Source organism: Capricornis sumatraensis, chromosome 1 (assembly GCF_032405125.1).
Source record: "Capricornis sumatraensis isolate serow.1 chromosome 1, serow.2, whole genome shotgun sequence".
NCBI lineage: Eukaryota > Metazoa > Chordata > Mammalia > Artiodactyla > Bovidae > Capricornis > Capricornis sumatraensis.
The window spans coordinates 259,201,263-259,219,740 of NC_091069.1; the positions used below are offsets into that span (position 1 = coordinate 259,201,263).

An 18,478-nucleotide genomic window follows, 5' to 3' on the forward strand; every position below is an offset into this window, starting at 1 on the left:
TATAAGTTTGATTGGGTCCCATTTGTTTATTTTTGCCTTTATTTCTGTTGCCTCGGGACTGACCTAAGAAAACCGTGCTACGATTTATGTCACAGAAGGTCTTGCCTGTGTTCTTGTAGTTTTACAGTGTCATGTTTCACATTTAAGTCTTTAAGCATTTTATTTATTCTGAGTTTATTTGGGTTTATTTCTGAATATGGTGTGAGGGTGTGTGCTCTAACTGTTGATTTGCACTTGCTGAGGAGACTGTTTCCCATTGTCTGTTCTCTCCTCCTTTATCCAAGATTCACGGAGCACAGGTGCACGTGTTTGTTCCTGGTCTTCGTTCTGTTTCTGTGCTGATATCATGTCATTTTGATGACTGTTGCTTTGTAGTATTGTCTGGAGTCCGAGGGGGTTATGCCTTCAGCTTTGTTCATTTTCTTCAGTGTTGCTTTGGCACTTTTGGGTCTTTTATGGTTCCATGTAAATTTTAGGATGACTTGTCCAAGTTCTGTAAAAAATGTATGGGTGACTTGGTAGGAATCGCATCAAAGCTATTTATTGCTTTGGGTAGTATAGTGCTTTTAACAATATTATTTCTTCCAACCAAAGAGCATGTGATTTTACTCATTTCTTAATATTTGTTTTTTTTTAACTTTATTTGAAATAATTTAGATTTATAGAAGAGTTACAAAGATAGTACAGGGTTCCTATGTACCCTTTACCCAGCTTCCCTGAGTGGCAGCATGTTTATAACCATGGTCTGGTTATGGTCTTATCAAAACTAAGGACCAATAGCGCAGTTAAATTGGTACAATACTTTTAACCAAACCACAGTTGTTGGTTTTTTTTGTTTTTTTTTAAGATGAGGGAGGTAACAGCCTGATTATATGAAAACCTCTGAAAGAACCATTTAGCAGGCCGCCAGTTGGCCTTTTTCTAGAGGGTGGTAACTTAGCTGTTGTTTTCTGAGTGTCTACTGTGTGCTGTCACTGTGCTAGAAATTTAAGACAGGAAAATATAAGATATAATTATCTTGAGGAACAAGTTAAATACTTTGGGAAACTTTTTTTATGATTTAAAGCAGATATGCTTTGCAGGAAATTTTTTTTTTTTCTCGCAACTCGTATCTGATTGAGGGAAGCTGTGGATTGTGGTTGACTGGACAAGTCACTGGGTGATGGGGCGGTGGGAGGGGGCAGTGGAGAAGGTTTGGCCCACTCTGGCGACATGCTCAGAACTGCTCCCGTGGGACGCAGAGCTGCAGGCAGGCAGGTGCACGTGCAGGTTCCAGTGTGTGAACACACGTGGTGACTGTCAAACAGCATCCAGCCTTCGCCTGAGATTTTTTTATTTTAACTTTCTGAATGGAAAACAGCAGTTTCCTTCATTCCTGGGTATTGCAGATGGTCCTATCCAGATAATTCAACCTGGGAGCTACTATTTCACTGTATTTTCAGTGAAAGCCAAAGAGGCATACTGCTCTCGCTTGAGAGAAATAGTGAGCTGTCTTGTCTTTTGATCTTACTCTTTCCTAATACGCACATATGACGAAGCCTGGTGATGACCTTTAAAGGTATCTCCTGACCACCGTCAGATCAAAGCACGGATTTTCAAATGCCTTGCGCTCAGGAACCGAGAACCATCCTGGATGTTGAGCAGCCGTCTCGATACAGTCTGTCCGAGCTCTTCCATACCCTGTGGGGCCCGTTTAGCCTGAGCTGGTCTCTTCCATCCCACCCGTGTCCCCTTTTGCTGTGCCTGAGTGTACCAAGATTCTGTCCATTTCTTTGTTCTTTATAATTACCTGATCAGTATGATTATAAAATATCTAATAATATGAAGGTATGTAAAGCGAAACGCTGAAGTCATTCCCCGCCCCATGCCACTCACTCACCCGGAATGAACTTCTGTGTAAAAAGCTTGCTGGGTACCCTTCTAGAGAGTTTAAGGTATAATAACATGGGGTACGCATGAAATATCCGTGCTTGTATCCGTCATTCACACACTCCAGATCACGGATATGTATCAGAATGTACTTTACCACGTCCTTATGGCCTACATCTCGATTGCTCCCAGTCTGGGGCTATTGCAAACAGTCCGCAGTGCATACACTTTTTCATATAATTTTGGTGCACAAACTACAACCACTAGGGTTGTCATTTCTGAATCAAAACCTGACTGGTATTGTCACACTGCTTTGTAAAATGCCTAGTCAATTTATAGTGATGGAGCATGAAAGTACCCACTTCCCTACCTCTGGCTACTACTAGGTATTCTAAGTCTTTATAAGGTTTTTCCTAGTCAGTTGGGTGAAAGTTGCCTTTAACAAAAAAAAACGTATTTTCTGACTGCTCTCTAACATTCTTACTCCTTTAAGTGTTTTAGCCATTTCTCTTTTTTTCTTTGGAGAATGGTGTGCTCGCATTTTCTATACATCTTGATATCTGATTTGTAACTCCTTATAAAATAGAATGTGTGCTAACCCTTTCTTATAGATATTGGAAATATCTTTTCCCAGTCTACTGCTTGTCTCTGAATTCATTTTTTATAATGTATACCAGGATTTTAAATGTGTCTGTAATAAAGTATGTCAGTCTTTCCCCCCTTTTTTCTTTCAGGTTCATTATTTATCTATGCTCGGGCCTGCTGGGCCTTCCTCGCTGCGTGGGCTTTTTCCTCGTTGTGGCGAGCAGGCGCTCCTCTTTACTCACAGCGCGCAGGCTTTCCACGCAGCGACTTCTCTTGTGAAACATGAGCTCTGGGTGACTGGGCTGCAGTGGGTCTGGCTCCCAGGCTCCAGAGCACGGGCTCAGAGGGTGTGGTGCACAGGCCTAGCTGCTCCGCGGCCTGTGGCATCTTCCCGGTCTAGGGATCGAGCCCAGGTCTCCTGCATTGGCAGGTGGATTCTTTGCCGTTGAGCCACCTGGGAGCCCCTCCCTTGGTTTTTATGGATATACTTTCTTCTGATACTTCTGCAGGTCTTTAATCCACTGGGAATTAATTTTGTCTGACTTTTTCCATATAGTGCTCCAGTTGCTCAGCACCGTTCATCAGCTATTCCACACTTTCCCCCCTGCTTTGAAATTCCCCGTTTATCACATGCTTAAATCCCCTCACTGCTCTGATTCCCAAGTCTTCTGATTTATTGCAAGTTTGAGACCACACTGTTTTCATTACCTTTATTCTGCCTTCTCTCTACCGCATCTGTTTCATCTTCTTCAGGAACAGTAACTCTGGGGATACCCTGAACTCTGTGGTGGTCTGGGTTTTGGTGGGAGTGTGTGGCTCAACTGGTAAAGAATTCGCCTGCCATGCAGGAGACCCCAGTTCAGTCCCTGGGTCGGGAAGATCCACTGGCGATGGGCATCCCTGGTGGCTCAGCAGGTAAAGAATCTGCCTGCAGTGCAGGAGGTCTGGGTTCAATCCCTGGGTTGGGAAGACCCCCTGGAGAAGGGAAAGGCCACCCACTCCAGTGTTCTGGCCTGAGAATTCCATGCACTGTATAGTCCATGGGGTTGCAAAGAGTCGGACACAACTGAGTGACTTTCACAGAAGTACTTGGCGTTTGTCTCATTAAATGACAATGTTTCCGTGCAACAGGCCATGTGAAGGAAGCTGCCCCGTTTCCCCTCTGAGGCAGGTGACGGTCGGTAGAGGTCCTGCCTGGGTCCACCCGGTGGGGAGCGACACGGCCAGGCGTCTGGGACTCTGCCTTCTTCCCCTCCTGTCCGAGGACTTTCCCCTGCACAGACTCCGCCCTGGCCTTGTTCCCAAACCTCTCCCACCACCACGGGGTGGGCTCTCCTCCGTCTTCTTCGCTTCTGGTTGTTTCGAGTTTCATTTCGGCGGCCTGCGGGATCCTAGTTCCCCGACCAGGGCTGGAGCACACACCCCTGTGTTTGAAGCCTGGAGCCCTAAGCGCTGGGCTACCAGGGAAGCCCGCTCTTCCCCGCCTTCCGAGAGAGACTCAACTAACCAGAACACCCCATCGCAGAGCATTCCGCTGGGCGAGGTTTTTAAATCCCACTAGCGTCTCCGTTGTCAGGCGCCTAGAGAGCAAGAGTAGAGAGAGTGTGGTCTGGTGGCAGGAGCGCGGTGCCAGGCGTCCGGAGACCTGCATGGTGCGCCTGTCTCTGGACCTGCCGTCATCCGTCAAGCAGGTAGGACTGTCAACTGAAATCCCTTTCCGCCTTACCGTCCCACGGTTTCATGATGGAAAGCGGGCCTTGGGGACCCCGGGGGAGCTGCGGTTGGCCATTCTGATGAGCGATGACCAAAGGCTGTCTTAACTGTCCTCAGGCACTTGACTGATTGTCACAGTGACTGTGGTTTGCATCTCTAGCATAAGACGAAATCACCTTGGACTGAAGCAAGGGAGAAGTTTGGTTTGATGTAGAGGACTCTTGTACTGTGCCACTGATTAAATTCTGGAGTTGCGGCTCAAGAGAAACGGTGGAATCCCCATTAATAAGAGAGAAGATGACAGACATTTGCCTGCTGGGGCTTCAGGTGGGCTGCATGGAGACAGGGCTGAATCGATAGTTCCCCAGCTTTGGGCTGCATGGAGACAGGGCTGAATCGATAGTTGCCCAGCTTTGGCCTGCACAGAGACAGGGCTGAATCGATAGTTCCCCAGCTTCAAGGAAGGGAGGGTGTACACAGCAACTTGGGCAGTTTCTGGATTCAGGAACTGGCAAGCTTGCTGGTTGTCCTTCCTTCCAGGATGATTTCCTTGTTTTTGTTGAAGAATCCATGACAGGGGAGGTACAGGACTGAGGAGTCTCAGACACAGGGGTCCATTACAAGGAGCGTTTTAATACTCACCTTGATAAGTGAAGGCTGTTCCTTACCATCACTGAGACTTTTATATTGTTTAGAGGCAGCAGAAAAATCCAAAGCCATATTGGGTTTAATGACTAGTGAGCAGCACGTTTAACTATGGATGTGTAGGTTTTTTGGAGAAGGCAAAGGCCCCCCACTCCAGTACTCTTGCCTGGAAAATCCCATGGATGGAGGAGCCTGGTGGGCTGCAGTCCATGGGGTTGCTAAGAGTCGGACACGACTGAGTGGCTTCACTTTCACTTTTCACTTTCCTGCATTGGAGAAGGAAATGGCAGCCCACTCCAGTGTTCTTGCCTGGAGCATCCCAGGGATGGGGGAGCCTGGTGGGCTGCCGTCTATGGGGTTGCACAGAGTTGGACACGACTGAAGCGACTTCACTTTCACTTTTCACTTTCACACATTGGAGAAGGAAATGGCAGCCCACTCCAGTGTTCTTGCCTGGAGAATCCCAGGGATGGGGGAGCCTGGTGGGCTGCCGTCTATGGGGTTGCACAGAGTTGGACACGACTGCAGCGACTCAGCAGCAGCAGCAGCAGCGTAGGTTTTACCGCATTAGTTGTAGGATGAAAAGCATCTTTCACCAGTCAGCCAACATGGCGTCTGCATTTTAAACCGTCTCTGGATTGAATGAATCCCTTTGCCTCATTTCTGAGATGCTGTGGCCAGCGTGGCTGTGATTGCCAGCATCCCTGTTGAATCATCTGGGGGCAGAATGTAGGCTCTGCCCCCTGACCCAGGGTAAACAGTCGTACAAACACATGCCTCACCTGGAGTCTCCCCGCCAACTGCCTCGCTGACTCTCTGAAACATCCTGACTCTCTCCCCAGAACTTAAAAAGACATATTGCCTGGGTCTTAAGGAAGTGATCGAGACTTGCATGTTAGTGGCTGTGGAATAATGCTGAACGAGTGGTTCAAATCCTGCAAACAAACCCTCGAGAGAGGTTCTAGGCAAGTCCTTGACAAGGGCAGTACTGATTCCTCTGAGGAAATGTCTGAGTAGGACAGTGTTCATGGGGCTTCCTGGTGCTGCACTGGGTAAAACTTGGCCTCCCGACACAGGGGTGCATTGATCCTTGTGGGGGATCAGGGCTCCCACACGCCTTGCAGCCAAAACAGAACAGAAGTAACTTGTAACAAGTTAAATAAAGACTTTAAAAATGGTCCACATTAAAAAAAAAATTCTGAAAAAAAGACAGTATTCTTGTTTCTGGCGTGACCGGTAGTCTCAGCACCTCTTCATTCTCCGGGCAGCTGCGAAATCTCCAGAGCCCGCTCCCAGCTTCCTCCTCCTCGCTGACGTTCATGCAGCACCTGCTGTGTACCAGCCATTCTCCGAGAGTTCCGCATGTATTCATTTCACCCTCACAGCTGCCATACCTGCAGTACCCGGCCCCCGCGCCTGGGAAGTGGCTGTCAGGCTTCTACCCAGTAATGCAGCCCCAGGATCCACGCCCTTTGTCTGGACCACCAGGCACACTGCCTCCCCGCGGACCACTCACCCGGCCTCGGGGCTCACCTTTTCCACAGCCCTGTCCAGCGCTCGCCGTCACGCCTACCAAGCTCTGCGGCCCACTTTAGCACAGTTACCACCCCTGTGCAGCCGTTTGGGGTGTGCCGTGAGGTCCAGGGGCTCAGGGGTTGGCTCTGTCCCCCCAGCACCTGGCAAGGGAATTAAAGCCGTAAGTCTGGAAAAGTGAGTGGTCTGAGCCCTCGGGCCCAGGTGAACGCACAGGGGCTGGTCATGCAGGGTTGGGGGCAGCCAGCACCCACCGGGCGCGGGCCCCGCAGCTTGGGGACCGTTCGCTGTGGTCTGGCTGCAGAAGTGACGTTTGGCAATAGAAACCTGTGGGGACACCGCCACGGAAGCCAGTCTACAGCTTGGTGGGTCCTGTCATTGATCTGACGGGATGCCATCACTCTGGGAGCAGGTACGGGAAACCCAGACTCCCCACGCGGTGCCAGCCTCTCCGTGGGGGTGCTTCCAGGTCACCTGTGCCCCCAGCCCCCTCCTCGCCCCCTCCCCAGCCCTCTCACAAGGTCAACTTTAACCCTGACTGCGGCTCTCAGCCTGCTCGGGTGAGCCCAGCCCGACCGCCCTGCGCTGGGTGTGGGCGGTGAGCTTCGCAACTTGTTCCTGCCAGTAACGTCCCACTGTTCCCTTTGAGAGCTCGTCCTCAACTAGGATGATTTGTGGTTTAGCGGGGCTGTGATTAATATGTTTAGATTACTGATCAAACATGCTTCACAAGAAATGAATTAGAATGTCTCCTCCTGATGTCCTCTCAAAGGCGGTCCCCTCGAGCATGACTCTAAAGTATAATCCATTTAGAGGTTTGAAAAAACTCAGCGACTGGGCTGATGGTCACTGTCTGGTTACCTACAGACCACTAACAAATACACTGGAGGAGGAAATGGCAGCCACTCCAGTGTTCTTGCCTGGAAACCCCATGAACAGAGGAGTCTGGCGGGCTACATTCATGAGGTCACCGAGCTGGACACAACTGAGTGACTGCTGCTGCTGCTAAGTCGCTTCAGTTGTGTCCGACTCTGTGCGACCCCGTAGACGGCAGCCCCCCAGGCTCCCCCGTCCCTGGGATTCTCCAGGTAAGAACACTGGAGTGGGTTGCCATTTCCTTCTCCAATGCAGGAAAGTGAAAGTGAAGCCGCTCAGTCATGTCTGACCCTCAGTGACCCCATGGACGGCAGCCTTCCAGGCTCCTCCATCCATGGGATTCTCCAGGCAAGAGGACTGGAGTGGGGTGCCATTGCCTTCTCCGAACTGAGTGACTAGTCAGCAACAAATACTCCAAGACTACCAGCGTCGCCCCAGAGCTTCTGTTGGGATGAGATGGCTGTGTGTCAGGAACAACCCGCCAGGCTGCACAGGGGTGACGACAGGACCCATGCCCCTTGCTTGGTTCCCCACTTCCATCACTCGATCGCCTCAAAACAGCCCGCTCCTTCCAGGCCTGCTGTGACAGCTGCAGCTCTGGAGGCTGGTCTCCACGCATACAAGCCTCTCGCCAAATCCTGCAACTTTCACTGGTCCCGGGGCCTTGGCAATGCCAAAGATGGCCTTGTCCCTCCCTGGCAACGTTGGCAACGTAAAATTCCCTTCAGAAATCCCCATATTTACCAGCTGTGTGCAGGACGGAGGGAGTGGGGTTTAGGGGTTTATTCACCTTTCGTCAGAAATGTCTCATTTCACAAGGAACAAGCTGGGAGTCAGCTCACAGGGCCACGGGTCTCACCCTCAGCTGCACCAGAGAATTTGCAGGGGTGGGGGGGTCGGTTTCCAAACCCCAAGCCCTGGCCACTCCCCAGGGGCAACCCCCCAGTCCCACCCCAGGTGTCAGAGATCTTTATTTTTGGCTATACAACTTGTGGGATCTCAGTTCCCTAATCAGGGACTGAACCCACGCCCCCTGCATCAGAATCAGAGTCAACCACTGGACCTCCAGGGAAGTCCTGAGTGTTTTAAGCTCCCCCAGTGACCAAGGCGCAGCCGCCAAACAAGCCCCGCTTGCTCCGTGCTGGGGCCACACGCCCGAGGAATTCAGATTAGCTGCATTCACCTGTAACTATCTTTCCACAACAAATTCTGCCCACATGGATATAATTTAATTATTGGAAAACATACCCCGCTCTATGATGCAAGGCACCCACCTAAGATGCAGCCGGTATCCTGTGCCTCTCGGAGCTGTAAGAACGTGTGTGGCTTTTGTCCCAGCCTGCTACTTTGGGAGCTTATTTTTCAAAAGTTGTGATCCTCTAAGATATGAAATAAGAGGTGATATTCTAACTAAATCAAAATACTGTGTAGGTATTTGTGAGTATAAGTGTGGAAAATGTAATTTTAAAATAACTTTAAAAAAAAAACCATCTTCTTTAAAACTATCTTTTAAGAACAATCTTAATAAAATACCTAGAAATAAACCTACATAAGGAGCCAAAAGACCTGTACGTGGAAAACGACAAGGTGCTGATGAAAGACACTGACAACGGCACAGGCGAAAAACGTGCTCTTGGATTGGAAGAAGGAACACTGCCCAAATGGCCACACTGCCCACTGCCCGAGTGGCCACACTGCCCAAATGGCCACACTGTCCAAATGGCCACACTGCCCAAGGCAGTCTCCAGATTCCGTGCAATTCCCGTCAAATTACCAATGCATTTTCCACAGCACTAGAACAAAACGTTTTAAAATTTGTATGGAAGCTTCTGCACATATTCTTTTACTCTGTATAGTCAAAGCGATCTTGAGAGAGCAGAGCAGACCAGGCTCTCTGACCTCAGACTATACTGCAGAGCTACGGTCATCAATCCAGTGTGGCGCTGGCACAAAAGCAGGATCAATGGGACAGGACAGAAATAAACCCACGCACCTCGGTCAGTTAATCTGTGTGGACGGAGGCAAGAATACACAGTGTGGAAAAGACAAGCTCGTCAATAAGTGGTGCTGCGAAAACCGGGCAGCTACGTTTAGAAGAATGAAATTAGAACATTCTCTAACACCATACACAGAAGCAAACTCAAAATGGATTAAAGACGTAACTGTAAAGCTAGATACGACTGATATAAAACTAGAGGAAAATAGGCTGGACACTCTGACGGAAATCACAGCAAGACCGTTTGGGGTCTATCTCCTAGTCAGAGACAGATAAAAACAAAGAAATGGGACCTAATGAAAAAGCTCTGCACAGCAAAGGAAACTCTAAGTAAAACAAAAAGAAAACCTCCAGAATGGGAGAAGATACTTGCAAATGATGCTACCAATAAGAGATTGATTTCCAAATATACACACAACTAAATTTAAAAAAAAAGAAACGCAAACAGTCCAGTTTAAAAAAAAAAAAGGTTGAAGACCTAAATAGACAATTCTCCAAAAAAGACATAAAGCTGGTCAAGAGGCACATAAAAAGATGCTCAACATTGCTGATTATTAGAGAAATGCCAATCAAAACTACAATGAGGTATCACCTCAACTTGTCAGAATGGCCCTCATGAAAAGTCTACAAATAATAAATGCCAGAAATGGTGTGGAGGAAACAGAACCCGTCTACACTGTTGGTGGGAATGTAAATTGGTGTAGCCACAGTAGAGAACAGTATGGCAGTCCCTTAAAAAGCTAAAAACAGAGCTTCCATACAATTCTGCAGTTCCACTCCTGGGCACATATCCAGAGAAAACCAAATTCAGAATGATACATGCCCGGGTGGCTCAGAGGTTAAAGTGTCTGCCTGCAATGCGGGAGACCTGGATTCAATCCCTGGGTCAGGAAGAAGCCCTGGAGAAGGAAATGGCACCCCACTCCAGTGTTCTTGCCTGGAGAATCCCATGGATGGAGGAGACTGGTGGGCTACAGTCCACAGGGTCGCAAAGAGTCGGACACGACTGAGCAACTTCACTCACTCACCCAGGTGTTCACTGCAGCACTATTTACAATAGCCAAGACAGAAGCAACCGAAACGTCCACTGACGGATAAATGGATAAAGCTGTGGTACACGTGTGCAACGGAATATGACTCGGCCATAAAAAGAACGAAATCCCAGCAGCGTGGGTGGGCCTCGAGACTGGCACAGTAAGTGAAGTAAGTCAGAGAGAAGCAAGAAGATGCCGCTTATACGTGGAATCTTAAAAAAATGATACAGGTGAACTTACCTATGAAACTGTATAAATTAAGAGTTTGGGATTAACATATATACTCCACTATATACAAAATAGGTAACCAACAAGGACCTGCTGTATAGCACAGCGAGCTCTGCTCAGCACTTTGTAACAACCTATAAAAGAAATGAATCTGATTGTGTGTGTGTGTGTGTGTGTGTGTGTGTAACTGCAAAAAAGACTATCTTCTCTTTGAACAGTCTTCATCCCTTCTCCTAAGCTCTGGGGCCTAGGCTGGGAAGTTTGCTCATAAAAGGAAAATTTGCCATGTGACTATGTTAGGGTTTTTAATTCGGCCCTATTAAAATGTTTTATTTTACTAAATTTGCACACAGATGAAAAGATACATAAAAATAAAAATTTATCTGCATACAGAGAAATTATTTGCACACTGAATAATTGACTTTAAAAGATTGTAGGCATGCTTAGTAATCGACGTGGGGCTTTTTGTTTTAAAAAGGTACTGTCTCCCCCATGGGGCGATGGGGGTGGCCTGACCTACCTGGTGGCACCTGAATTCCGCTTTCATTTTCTTTGTACAAAAGACAGGAAAGCGAGCTCAGCTGGCTCCTCCTGCTGGTGCCAGGAGTTAAGGGACTCGGGAAACAGGAACGGGACCAGGGTCAGGGTGCCCAGACCCCAGGCTGCGACTCTTCCGTGTGACGTGAAGAAAGACTCCTGCTCGCAATACACTGAAACTCGTAGGCGATTTATTGCTTTAAGTAACTAAACAAGAAAGAGGAGAGACAGGCTGCTGGTCATGGCGGCCGGCAATCTCCAGGCTTTGCAGCTGCACCTACTTAAAGCCTCCACAGAATTTTCTGGACATAAACACGTCATAACACACGTGGGAAGCGACTTGGCCAAGGACACACTGATTAAAGTAACACACAACAGAGGCTCCCCACCAGTCAGTTGGCCCTGAAATAACAGAAAGAAGGTGTGTTCCTAGGATGTACTGAATACAAAACCTTAAATGTTTTTTTTTGGGGGGGGGCAATAATACTGACACAGAATACTTTCGTGGACATTCTGCAGAAGTGGGTACACGCACAGAATTCCCTCTGCGTTTCCAGATCACCAGTATCTATGGGAACACTTGGAGAAAAGCCAGGAGGTGGGGCACCTCCCCTCCCAATGTCGTGTTCTTCGCCACAGCAGCAGGGTCCAGGGGCTAGAGAAAAGCAGGGGACGGGCTCGAGGGCGTGTTACAAGAACCCAGCAGCCGCAGCAACAGCGGGGGCTAGGCCTCCGTGTCTCGGGGCGGGGGTAGGGGCGACGACCACGTCCGCCTTGACTGGCAGCCAGGCTTGCCCCGGGGGTTTGGCCTGAGGGCCCCCTGGAGGCCCTGGGTGGGCACAGGCCCTGGGTGGCTCAGCCCCTCCCAGGAGCGGTAGGGTCGGCACTGGACTCCCATCCCCGAGGTCTAGGAACGACCCGCCCTCGTGGGTTTTAGCACTGGGGCCAGAACACATTTCCAAAGGATGTGCAGAAACCAACACTGCCAGGGACCCGGCCCTCCTTGGAGGACTCATTAAGCTCACCAGGAGGGGTCAAGCCAAGCCAAAGGCAACGCGCCACGCCAGGGCGCACAAGCCCCCAGCCCGCCCGCGCAGTGAGGCTCAAGGGCGCTCAGCTGCCGCGGGCCCCGGAGCCACCCCCGCGGAAGCCCCCGCGCCCACATCCTCTCCAGGCTCGGGGCCGGGGAGCCCCGCGCTGCCCCCCGCCGGGGCCGGGCTGGGGCCCGAGGGGCCATTCTGCACAGCCTCGCCCTCCACACACGGCTGGCCGTCCGGACGCGGCTTCTCCGCAGGGCCCTCCGCCTGGCTGGGGGCCGCGCCCTCGGCGGAGGCCCAGTCCTCCTGCCCGGGCACACGGCCCTCCGCGTCTCCCGCTCTGGGAAGCTGGTCTTCTGGGTTCTTCTCGCTTTCTTCGGCTTGCCGCTTGCTCCTGGCACGGAGTTTCCCTCTGGATTTCCTCGTCGGCCTGTTACGCATCTCGTCTCGGGAGAATCGCCACTGAAACTGGAGATCGCGGGGAGATAGGAGATAAATACAAGCAGCTTCCGTGACCCCGGAGCGCCCTGGACACGTGCTCTGCGTTCACAACCGCAGCCCAAACCTCGCACCCACTGGGAGCCTGCAGTCCCCGCCACAGCGTGGACTCTAGGGGTGAATTTCTGGGGAGAGGGCCCCATACCAAAGGCCCGGGAGGGGAGGTGCTGAAATCCTGTCATCTGGAGAACCGCGAGCGGTGAGCGCACACGGGCCTGCTCTTCCTGAGGGTATCACCCGGGTCAGAACGTGGGCACTCAGGTCCCGTTGCAGGACAGACAGGCCCTGCCAGCCGTGCCCCGCTCTGCTAGAGAGCCCCCCAAAAAGCCTCCACTCCCTTCTGGGGCAAGCTACGCCCAATGGCCAGGCCTTGTGGGGACAACGGCCCACCCTCCTGATCCCCCCAGCACTGGTCAGGCCACTGCTGTTGCCCAGTCGGAGCCCAGCACGTCCCTCAGCCGGTCCCCCTCCCCCACCGGCATTCCCACGGCACTCCCCCTGAAACCTCATCCAAACCCACCCCAGCTGCCGCTTCGCAGGGAGCCCCAGGCTGCGCTCCCCTGTGGGCAGGGGAGTCCACGGAGCGGACAGGACCAAGGGCACAGTCAGTGTCAGAGCGGGACAAGGACGGGGTCACAGGGACGCCGCGGAGGGGGCCGCCCCATGCAGAGTCCACCCAGCTCGGTCCGCGTTCTGATCTCTGCGACGGGGGAGCTCCTCTAACTTAAATCGGGGTGGCGACTCTATCTGTGCAGCGTCAGAGAACGACTTTAGGTTCTTCTGGCCACGTGCTCTCTGTTGCAGCCTCTCGACGCTGCTGCTGCTAAGTCGCTTCAGTCGTGTCTGACTCTGTGCGACCCCATGGACTGCAGCCCACCAGGCTCCCCCGTCCCTGGGATTCTCCAGGCAAGAACACTGGAGTGGGTTGCCATTTCCTTCTCCAATGCATGAAAGTGAAAAGCGAAAGTGAAGTCGCTCAGTCGTGTCCGACTCTTCCCGACCCCATGGACTGCAGCCCACCAGGGTCCCCCGACCATCGGTTCTCCAGGCAAGAGTACTGGAGTGGGGTGCCATTGCCTTCTCCGCTTGACTCTGCTATTGTAGCGCAAAAGCAGTCCAGGTAATAATATATAAACGGGCGTCACCGTGTTCCAATAAAACTTTATCGACAAAGTCAGGCAGTGTGCCGGCCCCTTTGGGCCCGAGCCGCAGTGGGCCAAGCGCTGCCATAGAAGGTGTGCATGTCCGTTCGATGGTGCGACAATCCACGCGACAGGCTTAGCGCTGCGTCCAGCACGTGATGTACCAGCTGTGCTCACCGCGACTGACGCTGGATGTCTGTTCAGAGCGTCAGGGCCGCCACCGGTCCTCGGCTCCGGCGTCCCCGGGATACAGCAGGGAGCCTGGCGCAGAGAGGATGCTCAGCGCCCTTTTGTGAGACGGCTGAATGGGAGGACGCAGCGCCGGCCAAGCTGGCTGCCCTGCGCGTCGGGGGAAGCCGGTCCTCTAATTTTAAGAGTCAAAACACCCTGGGGCTTAGCGAGGAGGCGCGGGCGCATCCCCACATCAGGTCTGGCCGAGCTCCAGAAAGAGAGATTAATCTGGGGAGAAAAGAGGAGGAAAACGTCCAAGTCCTGCTGAGCTGCTAACAACAGGAGCCGCTCTGGAGGCAGGCGGTTTGGGAGCCTGTGCACTCGGGATACATCCGGGCGCAGGCGCTGGGGCAGACACGGAGGCATGAGAGGCGGAGAAGGAAGGCGGAGACGTGGGTCCCTGTGTTCACGAGAGAGGCACGTGCTCTGCAAACGGCTTAGCGGGGACTGCGGCCTTCCCTGCGCCCCAGAGCTCCGCCGGCAGGGTGGGGGGGCAGTGTCCTCTCCGCAGGCTGTGCCCGCAGGCGCCGCAGCCACAGGGTCCTGGGGATGGGCCAGCTCCGGAGGCCCCGCTGGAGACCCGGGTTTTCCGGGGAAGGGAACTGGGGGGCCTCGACCGCGGGGGACGGCCTCGGCCACCCCACCGCGGACACGCGGCTCCACTTGAAGTTACATGTCTTTCTTTAGATCATTTCTTTCCACGTGAGTCGCAGACACTGGTGTCACCAAATATGGACTTGGAGCTAAGCCCTTTTGCGACTGAAAGAGAAGGCAACCTTCCGTCTGAGTGACTTCTGGTGAGGCTACACGCCAGCAGCTGTACCATCCAGGGAAAACCATTTCCTAAGGCTCTACCACGTCACAGATATATCTGGGTACTTTGCCAGAAAGAAGCAAAAATGTGCTGCGTATATTCTTTAAAATCTGCCACCTCTGTGGCGTTCTCAGCAGGAGAGGTCTTCCTACCCAAATAAGACTTCTGCCTGGAGGCACTCAGGGCTCTGAGACGGAACACATCCTGGGGTGAGTGCGCTGACCGCCTTTTGAACAAGACCAGCAAATCTGGATATTCCATCAACGAACAGGAAAAGCAGTGAAGTGTGTATGCTGAGGTCGTGTGTGTTACGCGCTCAGCCGTGTCCAACTCTGCAGCTCCACGGACTGTAGCCCGCCAGGCTCCTCGGTCCATGGGATTCTCCAGGCAAGACGACGGGAGCGGGTTGCCATTCGCTTTGCCAGGGGATCTTCTCGACCCAGGGATCGAACCTGGGTCTCCTGCAGTGTAGGCAAATTCTTTACCATCTGAGCCACCAAGGAAGACCTGAGGTTGGGATTGAACATTTATCTGGTCCTCCCCACCTGCCGGCCCTGCAAATCCCAACCGAGTTCACGGACAATATTGGCTGGGGTTCCCCCAGACACTCCTTTTGGGGGTTTCTCTCGTACAGTGACTGACAGACTGCCCTCAGGTTGGGGGGTAGTTTGAGTTTCTCCCACCCAAGCCACGAGCTTTCAACAATGGACCCCCTCTGCAGCTGGAGAGGTCCCCCAGATCTCACCCTGAAGGTGCCCACTTCAGCCGAGACTGCAGCAGGCATCTTGGGGCCCCACAACCACCATGCGGGACCAGGACCTCTGACCTCAGCACGGACTGACCCTGCCCGGCTCCTGGGTACCAGGCAGCCCTCGCTCACTACTGCTGCCTCGAGTGCGGCTGCGCTTTACTTCCAGCCCACACAGAAGAGTTTTTTTTTAATGGGTGTCTCCAAATAGTCAGACTCCTCATTCTGCATGGTTTTACAAAAAGGCCCGTTAAGCTGGCCTATACAGCGAGCTGAGAGCCAGTCAGCTCCGAGAGATGTTGGAGGAAGTTGTGCTTTTGTCAAAACAAAACTGGTGAGACTGCTTAGGCTGAAAGGCCCCAAATAAGACAACACAACCCCACAGGTGGCGTGCTGGCTAAGACCCCGGTTCAGACCCCGGTTCTGGCATTTGGTAGCTGTCGGTCCTTAGGCAAGGGAGTAATCTCCAGAAAAGCTGCCCTCGCCCCGGAGCTGGATGCACAGTCCCGGTGACCCCACTCACCCCGCAGAGGGGTGAGTCACCCTCGGGGACCCACTCAGCCCGCAGTGGGTGGTGGGTTGGGGACCCACTCACCCTGCCGTGGGGTGCGGGGGGCCCGCTGGCCCACTCCCAGCGTCCCCCACAGGCGGCTGGTGCACCTGACCGTGCCCATCCCCCTGGGCCAGAGTCCACCCCAGACCCTGGCTCTTTTCTTTTCTTCTTAAATTATTCATGCATTTATCTGGCTGTGCCGGGTCTCTGCCACAGCACGCAGGATCTCTTAGCTGCGGCAGACCCCAGCGAGTCTCTAATGCGAACCCCATGTCCTTGCAGAGGCTGCTCTTGCTAAACGAACAGCAGACGCGTGGTTTCCTGTACCCCCAGCCGGGTCTGGATTCTTGCAGAGGGTCACGCTGCACCACCCTCCTGATACAACACGACCGAGGACACAGCCAGGCCAGGCCTGCGGGGGGTGCTCCGCTCCCTCTCTCCAGGCCCCGCCTGGGCTGCTGGGCAGAGGGGGATTTGGGACTGTCCACACCAAGCTGGATGGGAATGACTCCAACCCATGTTTTTCTGTCCTTTGGAAAACTCTGCCAAGCCAAACGCCTTCAAGGACGGCACCATTCTCTCTGTCCTTGGAGGGTGGTGATGTCCCCGACTCCCCAAGCTCCTGGGGGTCCCCAGCCCACCACAGCTGGGGGCCGCAGCCGGGTCACCCGGAGGCTGTGCCTGGAGTCTTCCCCTGCCCCCCACTCCTTTGCAGGGAGCACTCTCACGAAGCAGGGAAGTAGCCATGGCTGAAACTCAGGGTCTCTAGAATCTAAAAGCTAAAGGTTCTGAGTGTCCCACGCTGTGACAAGGTTTCCCTTCTCCTGAATCCCCAAAGCAGTGCTCTCACTAGGAACTGTTGGCACCATTTTATGATGAGCATGTACTGGTTCAGAGAGGTGAAGTAACTCTCCCAAGGTCACACAGCTAGAAAACAGCAGAGCTGAAGTTCAAACACAGGTTTCTCTGACTCTACACTAATCTGTCTTCACCTTCTTGGTGGGTAAAAGGTTTCAGACTCACGTTCTGGAAGGAAGGGAATCCTGGAGGCCAGGGGAGACGCCACGCGCCTTTGGAATAGCTCAGCCCGCTTGTGCGTGCCTCAGCTTTCAGACTTCATGACCTCAGGACAGAATCTGCTAGATCAAGGCTTGATGCCTAAAACCAAGTGGTCAGCTAATGGAAGTACAGATTTAACTGCCGTGAAAGATGCTTCGGTGTGTCTGATTAAAAAAAAAAAAAATCTACATTGAACATACCCTGACAGGCCTATTTAAAAAAATCAATAATGATAAAATTTGAATGGAGACCCACATGGCGAGCCTGGGAAGGGGCCCTAAACTACTCAGCTGAGACACTGGCTCTCAGACTTGGCGGGCGTTCAGGATCACCTGGGGGACGCCTTCAGACACAGGGTCCCCACCCTATCCTGGGGTTTCTGATCAGGGGGTTGGGGAGGGGACAGAGGCTAGCACTTCACACAAGCTCCCTGGTGATGCCAATTCTGCAGGTTCATGGGCTATAGTGTGAGAACGCACAGCTGAGACCACCACCAGTTCACTGCGGGAAACCGCCTCCCCGCAAACCCTCCACGCCCCCCATCAACCCCAGCCCGGCATCCCTGGGAGGGCCTCCTCCACCACCAGCCTCACCCGCAGGTCCCCTTACTGCTGTGCTCGGGACAGTCACAGTCTTGAAGGAACAACAGAAGGACGATTGGCCCCTGGACCACGCGGGTCCCCTTAAACGCAGGTGGCTCGCCGCAGTAAGAACTGCAGCGCTGCGAGGCCAGTGGTTGCCTCCATCCTTGGGTTCAGGGAACCTCGGATACGGGAGGCTCACTCTGAATTATACTCGGATCAACCCCCGCGCTGTCCCAGGGTGGGTGGTGTGTATTTCCGACCCCGAGATGGGAGAGCTTGCCGCGGGGCGGCTCTGAGCAGAGGTCGGTGGCATCCACACCCAGAGGCAGGCCGCCAGGCTGGAGGACGCGGCGCGTCCTGAGCGGTTCCAAGGCGAGTCTCTCAACAGAGAGAGCAGCCGCTGCAGGTGCAGCGGGGCGGACGGGCCTTCCCAGGGCAGAGCACGAATGGGGTGAGGGGGTGCGGCCAGCGCGGAAACCGAGAAAACCCCGACTAGCCGTCCGTGCCAGAAGTAAGTGCAGAGGAGGCAGAGTCCTCTTCACAGCCGTGCGTGCGTGTCCAGAGTTCCACATCAGCGGGGCTCGTGGACTGAATTCGCACGTTTTAAAACCTGCCTGTATCTGCCTCCACTTCGGTAGCTTAGCTGAAGACAGATGTCGCCTGGGTCGCAGAAAGCACCTCTTACTTTCAAAGGAAGTTAATATTTGCTCTGAAAGCCACACTCACAGATGAACAAAGAGGTTTCTTTCAAATATTGAAAGTCCAGTTTGGAGAATTTTGTCCCCTTGGCTGATTA

The 18,478-nt window shown here is 52.8% G+C and overlaps 1 protein-coding gene across 1 annotated transcript in view; it reads right to left on the minus strand.

Moving 5' to 3' along the window:
• Nucleotides 1-10,930: 10,930 nt before the first annotated feature.
• The window catches only part of RFTN1 (raftlin, lipid raft linker 1), a 231,686-nt gene continuing 224,138 nt past the window's right edge, over nt 10,931-18,478 (minus strand). The window contains exon 10 of the mRNA XM_068972288.1: nt 10,931-12,521. Within this exon, the coding sequence (XP_068828389.1) occupies nt 12,120-12,521 (402 nt within the window). The 3' untranslated portion in view covers nt 10,931-12,119. The remainder of the gene's footprint in view (nt 12,522-18,478) is intronic.